A 12,961-nucleotide genomic window follows, 5' to 3' on the forward strand; every position below is an offset into this window, starting at 1 on the left:
AATTATTCCCCATTCTACCACAAACAATAAACACATTGTTGGACTCTAGGAACAAATTATACCAATGTTTTTAAAAAGAAAATCTTTTTCAAGTTTGATGTCGTGAGAGAGTTGATTTCTAACTAAAATTGGGAGGTCCTATATTTTTTTAAAAAAAACTTTATACAAATCTGATATTGAGAGAGTTGATTTTTTAAATAAATGTATTTGAATTTCAACACTTATTGTTCTTAGAATTCCCATATTATTCAATTACAATCTGAGAATACAAATGTGGTTGTGTCAGCTAGATAAACTTTAAGGGCCTCACATGATCACAATTAACAACAGCCTGCACAGGTTGCACAACATGATATCACATGACATCAGCCAGAGGTTCTTGCCCATTTAGCTATGAATGTGCATAACTCACTGACATATGGTCAGAGGATCCAATCAGATGATCAGAATTGTTTTCAGTTATTAACCAGTTCTTCACACTGGTCGGGGTAAATAGTTGTTGACCATTCATAATGAGGGAGACAAAAATTTGTTCAGTAGCAACATTTAAGTCATAAGTCTATAACTGATGTGGGCAGTAGTTGGCGCTCAGAGGCCCAAATCTCATGAATCAGGTTTTACCTATAGTAACTATATAATCTCTATTAAAAACCACATACTGTAGTTGTATACCCTCCCTGCTACGTATTTACTCTCCTAATAAGCACTTTTCTGTACTTCCAATAAAAGGGTTAAAAATATAGGTGGCCCTTTTTCCAGATATAGGTGCCACATATATGATCTTTTAAATTATACAGGTTGACTATAGCGACTTAGAATCTCAATAGCTCCAGAGTCACCTTAATAAATAAAAATACATCTCAGACAATAACATCGGGCAAAACCAAAATCAAATAAAAGAAAGATGGTAATATTTTGTTTAAAGGGACATTCCAGCCAAAATATAAATGCACTTAGATGAATTAAATCTTTGAATAGAAACATATTTGCAATATACATGTATTGGCAAAAATGCTTCTAGTAAAAGTTATCCCTGTTTTAGTGTAAGCATTTTTCTCTGCACGTGCATGTGAATCATAGCTAGATATTCTCAGTGCACCAGCATTTTAAATACTGCAGCTGCTCAGATCATCAGTGGGGCTTGTATCATGTTAGCAATTAACAAATTAAGTAATTACCAGCTGGCACAAGCACCTTAGGCTCTCTGTGTAAATGCTGTGTTTAAAATGCTGGTGCACGGTGCATACTTAAATACACTTTTGAAACAGTTATAGCTTTTATTAGAAGCATTTTAGCTAATGCATGTATGTTACAAAAATGCTTCTGTTCAATATCGAAATGCATCCACGTGGTTTCCAATTTTGGCTGGAATATCCCTTTAATTGGAATATTCCTCTTGCCAATGAACATAAAAAGCAGAGAATTAAAATGAACATAAACATCATGTAACGGACCTGGGAACTATGCTGCAAACGCTACGCCATCAAGCAGACATTTTTGTTTTATCACATATCACTCTCGTTTATAAGCTAGCGCCTAGCTAATAGATTATGTAAAAACAATTATCATTATGAAGCTGATAGCAAATGAGAAAACTGCAGTTGTGTGAATCCACATTAACATTCTTGTGTTAAATGTGTTTTCCTTATGATTACTTTTTTAATTGGAGATAACAAAGTAAGGGTCTAATGTATACCCATAACCCTCCCCCCCACAACCGACTAACAATTAGCACCTCAAGACCAGAACTGATGCTCTAAGAGTCCAATACTTCAATACAGTTGAGATTTATCTTTTTGTGGCCATAGAAAAGTGCTTTGCATTGAGATACAACCATCTCAGTCGGCGAAAAGGTTAACCAACCCTGGTCCTCTTACTCTTTTGACTTATCCCTCTCCGAAGCTCCAGATGATGGGAACATAATTAGGCAAGAGCAATTCTAGAATGTAGGCAGCAGTAAATAGGAACATAGCAGCTTGTAGACGCTCTTTATGCCACCGGTCACAAACACGAGCTTCCTACTGGCTTGTATAAAAGCAGGACATTCATAGTGGAATAAAACCTAGCTGATATGACTTTGGCTATGAGATTCTCACCTCAAGAGCCATCACTTTGCTAAAAACAAGTTGTAGACTTTCTGTAAAGGTGCTTATTCTTGGAGAGGCCAACATTATCGAATCAAACAAATCTCCTTTAGCTTAAGGTTCAGTTCCCATTAGTGGCTGAAAACTTTAAACCCTACAATGTTTCACAATCCCAATCATGACAACAACTTTGCTCCTCCTTAGTGTATTTCAGTGCAAGCAAAAGAATACGTAGAGTTTCTTTTAACTTTCCTTTTCACAATCAAAATTTAATATAAAATAAAAACAATAAAGCAAAAAAAAAAAAAATATGTTAGTATTGGCAGTGTGAAGGGAAAAATCTACACAGCACAGAGGAAAAAACCGAAGCAGTGAAATTCTGTTTTACCTACTTTCTATAGGCTGATCGCCTTCGCTAACAAAAGAATAAAAATTTGCCAGAAATGCATTAAAAGCTTTAGTGGGGTTACAAATTCCTACTAGACAAACAAATAAAGGTAGGTAAGAAAAAAGCGGCATGTATACAGATTTTGAGTTATGTCGGACATTCTCTCTCTTATGCTCACTTGCAATGCAATTTCCTAGCATAATACTGGTATCTCTCCTTATGGTCTGCTCCATAAGCACACACTTATAATAAATCCATTCCTAGCCTGGATTCAGAGGACACGCTCACAATGACTCTAATGGATTCTTTATAAAGAGCGACATATATACAGAACATGTCACTTTCTATTGTCATTGTTGCATTAGTACAGACATGTACACCCCATTGAAATAGGATGATATTTTGATGCTGCAGGGTGTAGTGCTTCTTTCTACATAGCAGACATAGTACAATGAATAGAGTATGGACGTGTTTATCGACTCCAGACTTTTCCAAACCTCTTCAAGAGATCCCCAGCAGCAAACCGTTTTGAGATTAGGGAGTATAGACTACTTAAAGGATCTATTGCTCTTTACTAAACTCAAGCAGATTCACAAACTATTACATACATACAATTGATATTCTACCCATCTGTATTTGTAAAGAGCATTTTTCTCAGGTTCTGCAAAACAATACAAAGATGAAATCTTGAATTATATTTAATGCTAATCCTTTAAAAATATGTTTAAAGAATCTGCTCTACACTTTACTAAACCATTGAACTTAAAAAAAAATTGTGACATTCCACATATCTACTTTCCTAGGATTTTTATCTCCAAAATCTGGTGTTGCTGGAAATCTCTCAGATTGGATTTGGAAATGCCTTTTACAAAAATGTTGGTAACAGGTAACCTCTAGACCGGTATTAAACCTTCTTGTTTCTATGACGAAACCATTTAAGTAAAAGTAGAATGTTACTTAGCAGAAGAAACGTTAGACCATTATACTGTGGTACAGTAGAAAGAACAGTTAAGCAGTTTCATTGCGTTCCCCTGAAATGCACATTCTATGGTATAAAATAATGTTGAATTTGACAGTATACAAATGACCCTTTTACTAAGGTTGATCTCCACTAAAAATTATAGGTTGGGCAGGGCATATCTATGTATGGAGAAACTCAGCATTACAACTTAACATACACTTTTCTATCATAGATGATAACATTTTGAAGAGCTGATGTGCCTCTCATATCGTGTTCTACAAAAGATATAAACCCACTCACCCTTCAGTTGCCTCCTAACTTCCCATGCACCATTGATATGAAGAGCAATTAGACCTATCAACTCTGCCCTACACGTGAAGGTACCACATTTTGGAATAGGTCATGTATACATCACTTGCTTGTCTTTGACATGTTGGTTCCATATGAACAGTATTTCCGTTTTTATGAATTTTGCTAAGTCCTTGACCCATAATAACATGGGATCTCTGTAATAGACATGGATAAATATGAGTTGTTTGAACAAACATTGCTTCTGTCATAGTAGATTCATTGCTCTAATGTGTTTTTCGTTTGCTTTCGGTTCCTTCTTGTCCTCAGCTGCAAATGAAAGACAGAACTGTGGACGGGTAGAAGGGTGAAAAGAGAGGGGGTTATGAGAACTGAGACAGACAGGGCTGCACAATGAGCCTAGATTAAAACCACTGTGGAAAAACAGGTTCTCATTCTCCAACGTTGTTGTAGGTGCTTACAACTGCCTGTATCCTCTCACCCCAGCCTCTCGCTCAATCCTCTTTCCTCTCATCCACTACATAAAAAACCATCACCAAAAAGGAAAAAAAACAAAAAAAAACATGTAATGCCGCAGAAACCATCAAAGAAGAAGAAAAAAAAATGGAAAAAAAAATGATTAAGCAGTTTTTTTCCTCTGTGAACCAGATACTGTGAAGTCCGAGCAGTTAAATGCATAAAAATGTCCTTCAGATAAAAGAAAAAAGCAAGGGAAGAAATTAAAATAAAAACAAAAAAACACTGTAGGCTGCATGTTAAAAGACAGTAGGCCTTTCGTAATATTTAATTATATTATTTGTTTTTTTTTGTAGTGCTCTACACAAGTGGAAAAAAGTTCAGTCTTTAATTTTTGTAGCTTTTTATGGATTTTTATACTTTTTTTCTTGTGTCTTTTTGTGTTTTTTTTTTTAACTTTTTTTTTTAAAGAAGGGTTGTATTTAGAGGCCCGTAGCTTGAATTCCAACCAGTAGAATTCAGTTAACTCTACAAAGCCTTAAGGCCACCATCTGAGGGAGATTGGATAAAATATATATGTAGGTTATATATCTTGATATATATAGATATATATCCACCCACTCTCCGGAAATGTAATGTACCAGCAGGCAATACAGTTCATCGTGTAGTACAAAATGCCAAAAAAACTAAAAATTAAAACAAAAAATCTTAAATTCTAGTGCCATAGCTTTTGTTTTTTGTTGTTTTTCTTTGTCTGTAAGAATGGATGGTATTTATCCGTCTGAAATGTGCATTCTCATGTGGTCGTTAAATTGCTCGATTTGGTCAAACTTAGCTGGACAGACTGAGCAAACGTACGCTGTGCCCTCAATGCATGCAGAACCTCCACTGCTTGGAGGCCCTGGACGAGGGATGAGAACAGGTCCAGGTGTTGGACCAGGGGAGGGGGTAAGAGCCGGAGCCAGTGATGAGGTTGGTGCTAAGGCAGAGACCAATACTGGAGCTGGAACTAAGGCTGGAGCCAAAACTGGGGCAGGGGTCAGGACTGGAGCTTGCGGCAAGACAGGAACTGGAGGCAACACTGGAACTGGAGCCATACTGGGAGCATGAGTCAACCCCTGTACCGGAGTGGAACCAGGAGCAGGGGCAGCACATGTAGATGGAGAAGATCCCAGAGGTGGAGCAGATCCAAGAGGCTGAGCAGAACCCAAAGGCTGAGCAGAACCCAAAGGTAGAGCAGAACCTAAAGGTGGAACAGAACCCAGGGGTGGAACAGAACCCAGAGGTGGAGCAGAACCCAGAGGTGGAGCAGAACCCATAGGTGCAGCAGATACCATAGGTTGAGCAGATACCAGGGGTGGAGCGGAACCAATAGGTAGAGCAGAACCAATAGGTGGAGCAGAACCCAGAGGTGGAGCAGTGCTCATGGGTGGAGTAGGAACAGGGATGCCAGCAGTGCCGTTAGTAGCACTGTGAAGGGCAACATGTCTCTCCAGTAGGGTTTTATGAGAGAACTTCTTCTTACAAATGTAGCACTCATAGGACTTCTCGCCCCTATGGAGGCGCATGTGCACGTTGAGGGAGCTCTTCTGTGTAAATCGCTTGTTGCAGATGCTGCACTGATAGGCCCTCACGCCTGTGTGCGTCACCATGTGTTTGATAAGATAATCCTTTAAGGAGAAGGACCGCCAGCAGATACTGCACTGGTGTGGTTTTTCACCTGTTTAACAGCATTAGAAAAAAACAGAAAGAACAGGTTAGCATAAAGCCACAAAAAAATATTTTTTATCAGCAGATGTAAAACATGAATTTAAAAGAGTAGCAGATAAACTTGTCTTTTTTCCTGTCTGAAAAAAATGTTCAGAAAATAACTGTTTAAATTTAAACTAAAACAGCATTATCTGTTGTGTTCTTCCTACTAATGTTCATTGGTTGATATGTCCTACTAAGCCAGAGAGCATTTGAGTACAGTGTCCCTTTAAATGACAACACATTAAGAGCTAGATTACAAGTGGAGCGCTAATTTATTGCACACCAGTAAATGGGAAAATTTTACGGGCGCGCAATAAAAAACCAGCCCTCTACAAGTGGCAGACCTCTGGTTAATTTTTAATATGTTCTCCAATTGCCCCCAAAATACAGTGTAGTGTGCCTTTTTGAAAATAAAAAATATGAGCATCTTTTGTTTTTTATTTTTAAAAAAACGGCACAAAGCAGTTTTTAGGGGTAAAAGTAAACGGTTCTGGGGTGTAAGAAAAAAAACGGCACTAAAAAGTGACTTTACATTGCGGTCTATAGGGACTGTGTGTTCCATGTAAATATATATGAATATGCTTATATACATATATATTTATGTGTTATTATGCTTATATACATATATATTTATGTGTTAATATGTATATATACATATATATTTATGTGTTATTATGTGTATATACATATATATTTATGTGTTAATATGCTTATATACATATATATTTATGTGTTAATATGTATATATACATATATATTTATGTGTTATTATGTGTATATACATATATATTTATGTGTTAATATGCTTATATACATATATATTTATGTGTTAATATGTGTATATACATATATATTTATGTGTTAATATGTGTATATACATATATATTTATGTGTTACTATGTGTATATACATATATATTTATGTGTTATTATGTGTATATACATATATATTTATGTGTTACTATGTGTATATACATATATATTTATGTGTTACTATGTGTATATACATATATATTTATGTGTTATTATGTGTATATACATATATATATTTATGTGTTATTATGCTTATATACATATATATTTATGTGTTACTATGTGTATATACATATATATGTATGTGTTATTATGTGTATATACATATATATTTATGTGTTATGTGTATATACATATATTTATGTGTTATTATGCTTATATACATATATATTTATGTGTTAATATGTGTATAAAAACAAGAAAATAATGAGACGCACTCACTGAGACATAACAATAGCTAGAAAAACTTCCGTGCTTGTCCACAAGGCCAGTGCCACTCAGGGTGCAGTCGCTTTTTGCACACTATGCCTTTTCACAGAGAAAAAATATCCTGTAGCATATCAGTCTGATCCTGCCCAATGACAGTCCAGCACCGAAAATACCAGACAATTCTTCTCTGAACAAGACAAACAACAAACCCCAGACGTACGTTTCGGCCTCTCTTGGGCCTCATCAGTGAGGTGCAGTTGCATATCTCTTGGGCATGTGTGCAAGGAGTCCATATCTGGTTTCCCCCTTTTTTTATCTCAGTTAATGCGTCTCTCTATTTTCTTGATTTTATGTAATTGCTCTTAGGTCTCCCTAAGAGTAAAAGGGGGAAACCAGATATGGACTCCTTGCACACATGCCGTAGAGATATGCATTACGTTGGTAATTTAAAGCAGGTGAATATTTAAGAAGAGCCAGAAACGGTACTCATATTTTCTAGAGCTTCAAGATCAAGCTCTAGATATAAGTGCACAGGAAACTCCTAATAGGTGACAAGGCAAAGAACGATATCCCAGCTTCACAAGAAATGAATCAGAAGTGGTAAAAAAGTACTACATTTTATTAAAAACAAGTCACAAGGCATACATATGAGACTGTCCCAATCATAGTCCACTGCAAGCAAAAGACTGTGTGTATCACAATGTCTTGTGAATGCTGTTTAAGGTCTGGTAAGGAACAAGGCTCCACCCCTTTTGTGACATCACTACGCTCCAACGTACATTTCGCCAAACACAGCTTGGCTTTTTCGAGAATCCTCGAAAAAGCCAAGCTGTGATTGGTGAAATGTACGTCGGAGCGTAGTGACTTCAAGGCACAAACCACATCCAGAATTACGTTAAAAATATTCCTTCGAATAAGAAGGATTAGGACATTAGAAAGGAACCACAATCTCTTGATTGATGTTGCGAATTGACACAACCTTAGGAAGAAATCCTAACTTGGGTCGTAGAACAGCCTTATTAGCATGGAAAGCCAGATAAGGAGGGACGCATTGCAAGGCAGCAATCACAGATACTCTGCGTGCAGAAGCAATAGCCAGTAGGATAGGAACCTTCCAAGACAACAATTTAATGTCTACTTCATGCATAGGCTCCATTGGAGCCTGTTGCAAAACCTTAAGAACAAGATTTAATCTCCATAGAGGAGCAATAGATCTAAAACCAGGTCTGATCCTAGCAGAGCCTTAACAAATGACTGCACATCTGGAAGCTCAGCAAACCTCTTGTGCAGTAACACAGACAGGGTCAATATCTGTCCCATCAGGGGACTTGCAGAAAAGCCCTTCTCCAATTCATTCTGGAGAACAGAATAAGTAGGTCCTCTACACCTTATGATAGATGCAACGAACAACCAGCTTACAAGCTTGAAAGAGAGTAAAAATAACACTTCCAGAAAACCCTCTCTTGGCTAGGACTAAGAGTTTAATCTCCACGCAGTCAGCCTCAGATAATCTAGGCATTGATGAACAAAGAGACCTTGGTCAGCAGATCCCTGCAACAAGGTAACTTCCACGGAGGAGATGAGGACATCCCCACTAGAACCGCAAACCATATCCTTCGCAACCAAGACGGAGCAATCAGTATCACTGACGCCAGCTCTTGCTTTTACAGCCACTACACGAGAAAGTAGTGGTAAACGGCTGGAAAAGATAAATTGGATTGAACCGCTAAGGCACCGCTAAGGCACCGCTAATGCATCGGTTAGCTCCGCCTGAGGATCCCTGTACCTCGACCCATATCTGGGTAGCTTGGTATTGAGACATCATAAGATCTTCCTTTTACAAATCTTCGCAAACATTTTAGGATGGAGAGACCATTCCCTCGGATTAAAGGATTGTCTGCTGAGGAAATCCGCTTCCCAGTTGTCTACACCCAGAATGTGGATCGCTGAAAGCGAACAGATGTAGGTCTCCGCCCACTCCAGAATCCGAGATACTTCCCTCATAGCTAGGGAGCTTCTCGTTCCCCCCGATGGTTGATGTAAGCCACAAGGTTAAAATGCCTGATTGGATTCTGATAAACTGGGCCAAACCCAGCAGAGGCCAAGCCTTCCGAGCATAGTATATTGCCTGAAGTTCCAAAATGAGATCGGGAGGGAGCTTTCCTCCTGAGTCCATAGGTCCTGTGCCTTCCTGGCACCCCAAACAGCTCCCCATCCTGACAGACTCGCAACCGTAGTCACAATCACCCAGGAAGGTCTTAAGATGGACATCCCTCCGGACAAGAGATCTGGACAAAACCACCAAGTGATTCACTCGATCAGTTGTCCAGAGCAATCTGTTGAGACAGATCTGAATAATCGCCATTCCACTGCTTCAGCATGTGCAGTTGCAACAGCCTGAGGTGAAAAAACCTGGCAAAGGGAATGATGTCCATGCTGGACACCATGAGACCATTCACCTCCATACACTGAGCCACAGATGGCCTTAAGGAAGTCTGGAGGGCAAGACATGTTAAAGTTAGCTTGCAACGTCTCTGGTCTGTTAGAAATATTCTCATGACTATGGAGTCTATTATAGTACCTGGGATTTCTACCCTGGTACTTGAGATAAAAGAACTCTCTCAAGATATATCTTCCATTCATGGGATCGAAGAAGACAGAGGAGAGATTCCGAATGGTCCACTCTTCGAAAAATTTCTTGGAGCCATAGCTAGACCCAACGGAAGCACAAACTGGAAGTGTTGGTCCAAGAACTCAAACCTTAAGGACTGGAAGTGGTCCTTGAGGATTGGTACGTGAAGGGAGCATCCTTCAGATCTATCGTGGTCATGAACTTCCCTTCTCAAACAAGGGGAAGAAAGGACATTATTGTCTCTGTCTTGAACGAGGGGACATATAAAAACTTGTTTAAGCACTTTAGGCCAGAATTGGACGGAAAGTTCCCTCCTTCTTTGGGACCACGGAAAACGAATGAATAGTATCCCAAACCTCTCTCTGCGATAGGCACTGGAACAATAACTCCTAAGAGGACAGGTCCAGTATGCACCACAGAAAGGCTTCCCTCTTTTACTGGTTAGGAAGACAGGTTTGAGAGGAAGAATCTGCCCCTGGGTGGCTGAGACTTGAAACCTATCTTGTAACCCTGAGCTATGATCTCCAGGACCCATGGATCCTGCACATCCCTTAACCAAGTGACTGAAAAGAGCGACAGTTTGCCCCAACACAATCCAGAAGAGGACCGGGGACCGCCCATTCATGCCGACTTAGACCCGGCGGGCTTCTTGCTCTGCTTGGATTTATTCCAGGACTAAGCTGGCTTCTAAGAGCTCTTGGTTTGCTCTGGCTTAGCGGAGGACTGCTGACAAAGGGCTTTATCAGAACGAAAAAGAACGAAAATAGTCCCTTAGACTAGTTCTTATTCTCTTATGGTAGGAGGGCACCCGTGCCCCCTGTGACAGTGGAGATAATTGAGTCCAGTCCTGAACCAAACAAAATCTTTCCCTTAAAGGGCAGGGAAAGAAGTCTAGACTTAGAAGTCATATCCGCAGATCATGATGTCAGCCAGAGCCTGATGGGCCTGAGCAGAAAAGCTGAAGCCTTAGCATTCAGGTGAATAATCTGCTTAATAGCATCATAGATAAAATAATTAGCAACCCTCAAGGCTGTTATTCTTTCCTGAATAACTTTGAGGGGACCTCTCCACCCTGATCACATCCTATAAGGAGTCACACTCGTAGATAGTTTCTCCAGCAACCGCGGCAACAGCCGCCGCCGGTTGAAACAAATATCCCGTATGTTGAAATATCTTTCTTAACATAGTTTACATCTTTAAACGAAGAGCTATCCTCAAGCTGGATAGCAGTATGTTTAGCAAGGGTGAAGATAGCGCGATCCCTTTTAGGGACAGAACTCCACAACTCCATTGAGAGTCCAGGACCGGGAACAATTTCTTAAAGGAAGAAGAGGGGGAAAAGAAATCCAATCCTGTCCCAGTCATTCTTAATAATGTTCGCCATCTAACAGGAGCAGGGAAGGATAAGGTACCACCCTGTCCTCAAACTCTATCCAATTTAGGAATCAAAGGGTAATCAAACAATTTGGCCTCTGGAACCTCTAAATTCACCAAAAATTCCTTTAGAAGAAAGCACAAATTCCTAAAACTAAAGTCTGGTTCCTCCGCAGCCGGAGGTTTAGTGTTAGCAGACTCCGATCCAGAATGTTCATACTCTGAAGTCTCAGAAAGAACTTCATCCTTGGATTACCTTATTAGTTAAATCCAATAAATTATCTGATGTACTCTGGGAAGGAGTGCAATATGTAATCTTTCGCTTGCGCTTGGAAGGGCGAGGTAAAGCATTAAAGGCCGCAGACACCGCCGTTTGAACTGCGCAGTAACGTCTGGAGAAAAGGCCCCATCCAGATGGAGGATCAGCAATGCTACGGGAAACTGCATGTGTAGAGAGATAAGAATGTAGGGTAAGCACCTCACTGGATGACAACTCCTCAGAGGTGGACGGCTCAGTGGTATAAAACATGTTTGAAATTATCTCATTATCAAGGCATATGGAACATAATTGAGAGGGAGGATCTAAGGCCTCATCACAATATAAACAGGAATTACTCTTTAGGAATAGAGGGAGTACCCTCTAAAGTAAAAGAATCCTCTGTCACTAGTGCAATAAGCGGAAAACTATAGAAAATAAAACAATCTTATTTTATTCACAAAAACGGCACCTTATACCCCAATGGCTGGGGCATTCCCCACCTCCTATGACCCAGACAGTACAGAGATTTATGACTCCTCTCTGATAAATTCCCGGTCAGGAAAGAGGGAATGAAAACTGTGCAATGGAGGATCGTCTCTGCTATGAGGAAAAGCGCGCCAAAACTTGTAAGCTGCACAGCTCTCAACGTGAAAGTGAAACCTGTATATTCCATAACAGCCTATGAGCCCATAACATCTCACACATAAAGCAGCATAAAATCAAATAAACATATAAGATTATTCCCCACTGTTCAATAATCCCCCTCAGGAGATATTAACCCTTGATTCTATACAGATAAAAGGAGTCACACTGTGACCCTGTCTTCTTGCATTATCATACATGTATAAAATATGAAACAATCTTACCAGAATCTATGCCGTGGACCAGTAACACGGTCCTTCAAGTTTGACAGATAGTAGCGTTGCTTCTGAAATGGACTTGAGTGAAGAAAGCAGGCAGCAAAACTTGTCAACGCTGATTGCTTATGGAGCTGTTAATATGAGTCAGGATGGTTTCGAAGAAAGACTCTCCCTGCATCTCCGGACTCTAACTTTCATCCATGCTCTCACTGAGAGGCTGACAGGACTACTTAAAACTCCAGTCCCATCTCGAAGAGTACTACCCTCCATAAGAGACTACTCCGAAATCTTCTGACAGTTCTCTGCCAACCTCCTTTGACGAAAGGCAAAGAATGACTTCAGTTATGAGGAAGTGGGGGAGGTATTCAGGCCTTTGGCTGGGGTGTCTTTCCCTCCTCCTGGTGGCCAGGTTCAGTATTTCCCAAAAGTAAGGAATGCAGCTGTCGACTCTTCCCATATTAAGAAGGAAATGTAACTTGTATTGCTTCTACTAGCTAAATGTATGAATTAAAAACACTACAAAACTTGTTGGTAAAGAATTATGCTCATAACACTACCTGCAAATATTAGCCAGAGTTTGCAAATTATTTCCCTAAGCACATTCCTGGTGCAAAGTCAGGATGGTGCAGGGAAGAAGCGCAATAC

At 39.5% G+C, this 12,961-nt stretch overlaps 1 protein-coding gene across 1 annotated transcript in view; it reads right to left on the reverse strand.

Annotated features, from left to right (window-relative positions):
- Window positions 1-4,971: 4,971 nt before the first annotated feature.
- The window catches only part of ZBTB20 (zinc finger and BTB domain containing 20), a 13,495-nt gene continuing 5,505 nt past the window's right edge, over window positions 4,972-12,961 (reverse strand). The window contains exons 2-3 of the mRNA XM_053704526.1: window positions 5,604-5,918; window positions 4,972-5,099 (exon numbers count right to left, since the gene is read on the reverse strand). Coding sequence (XP_053560501.1) covers window positions 4,972-5,099; window positions 5,604-5,918 — 443 coding nt within the window. The remainder of the gene's footprint in view (window positions 5,100-5,603; window positions 5,919-12,961) is intronic.

The sequence above is a fragment of the Bombina bombina genome, chromosome 3 (assembly GCF_027579735.1).
Source record: "Bombina bombina isolate aBomBom1 chromosome 3, aBomBom1.pri, whole genome shotgun sequence".
NCBI lineage: Eukaryota > Metazoa > Chordata > Amphibia > Anura > Bombinatoridae > Bombina > Bombina bombina.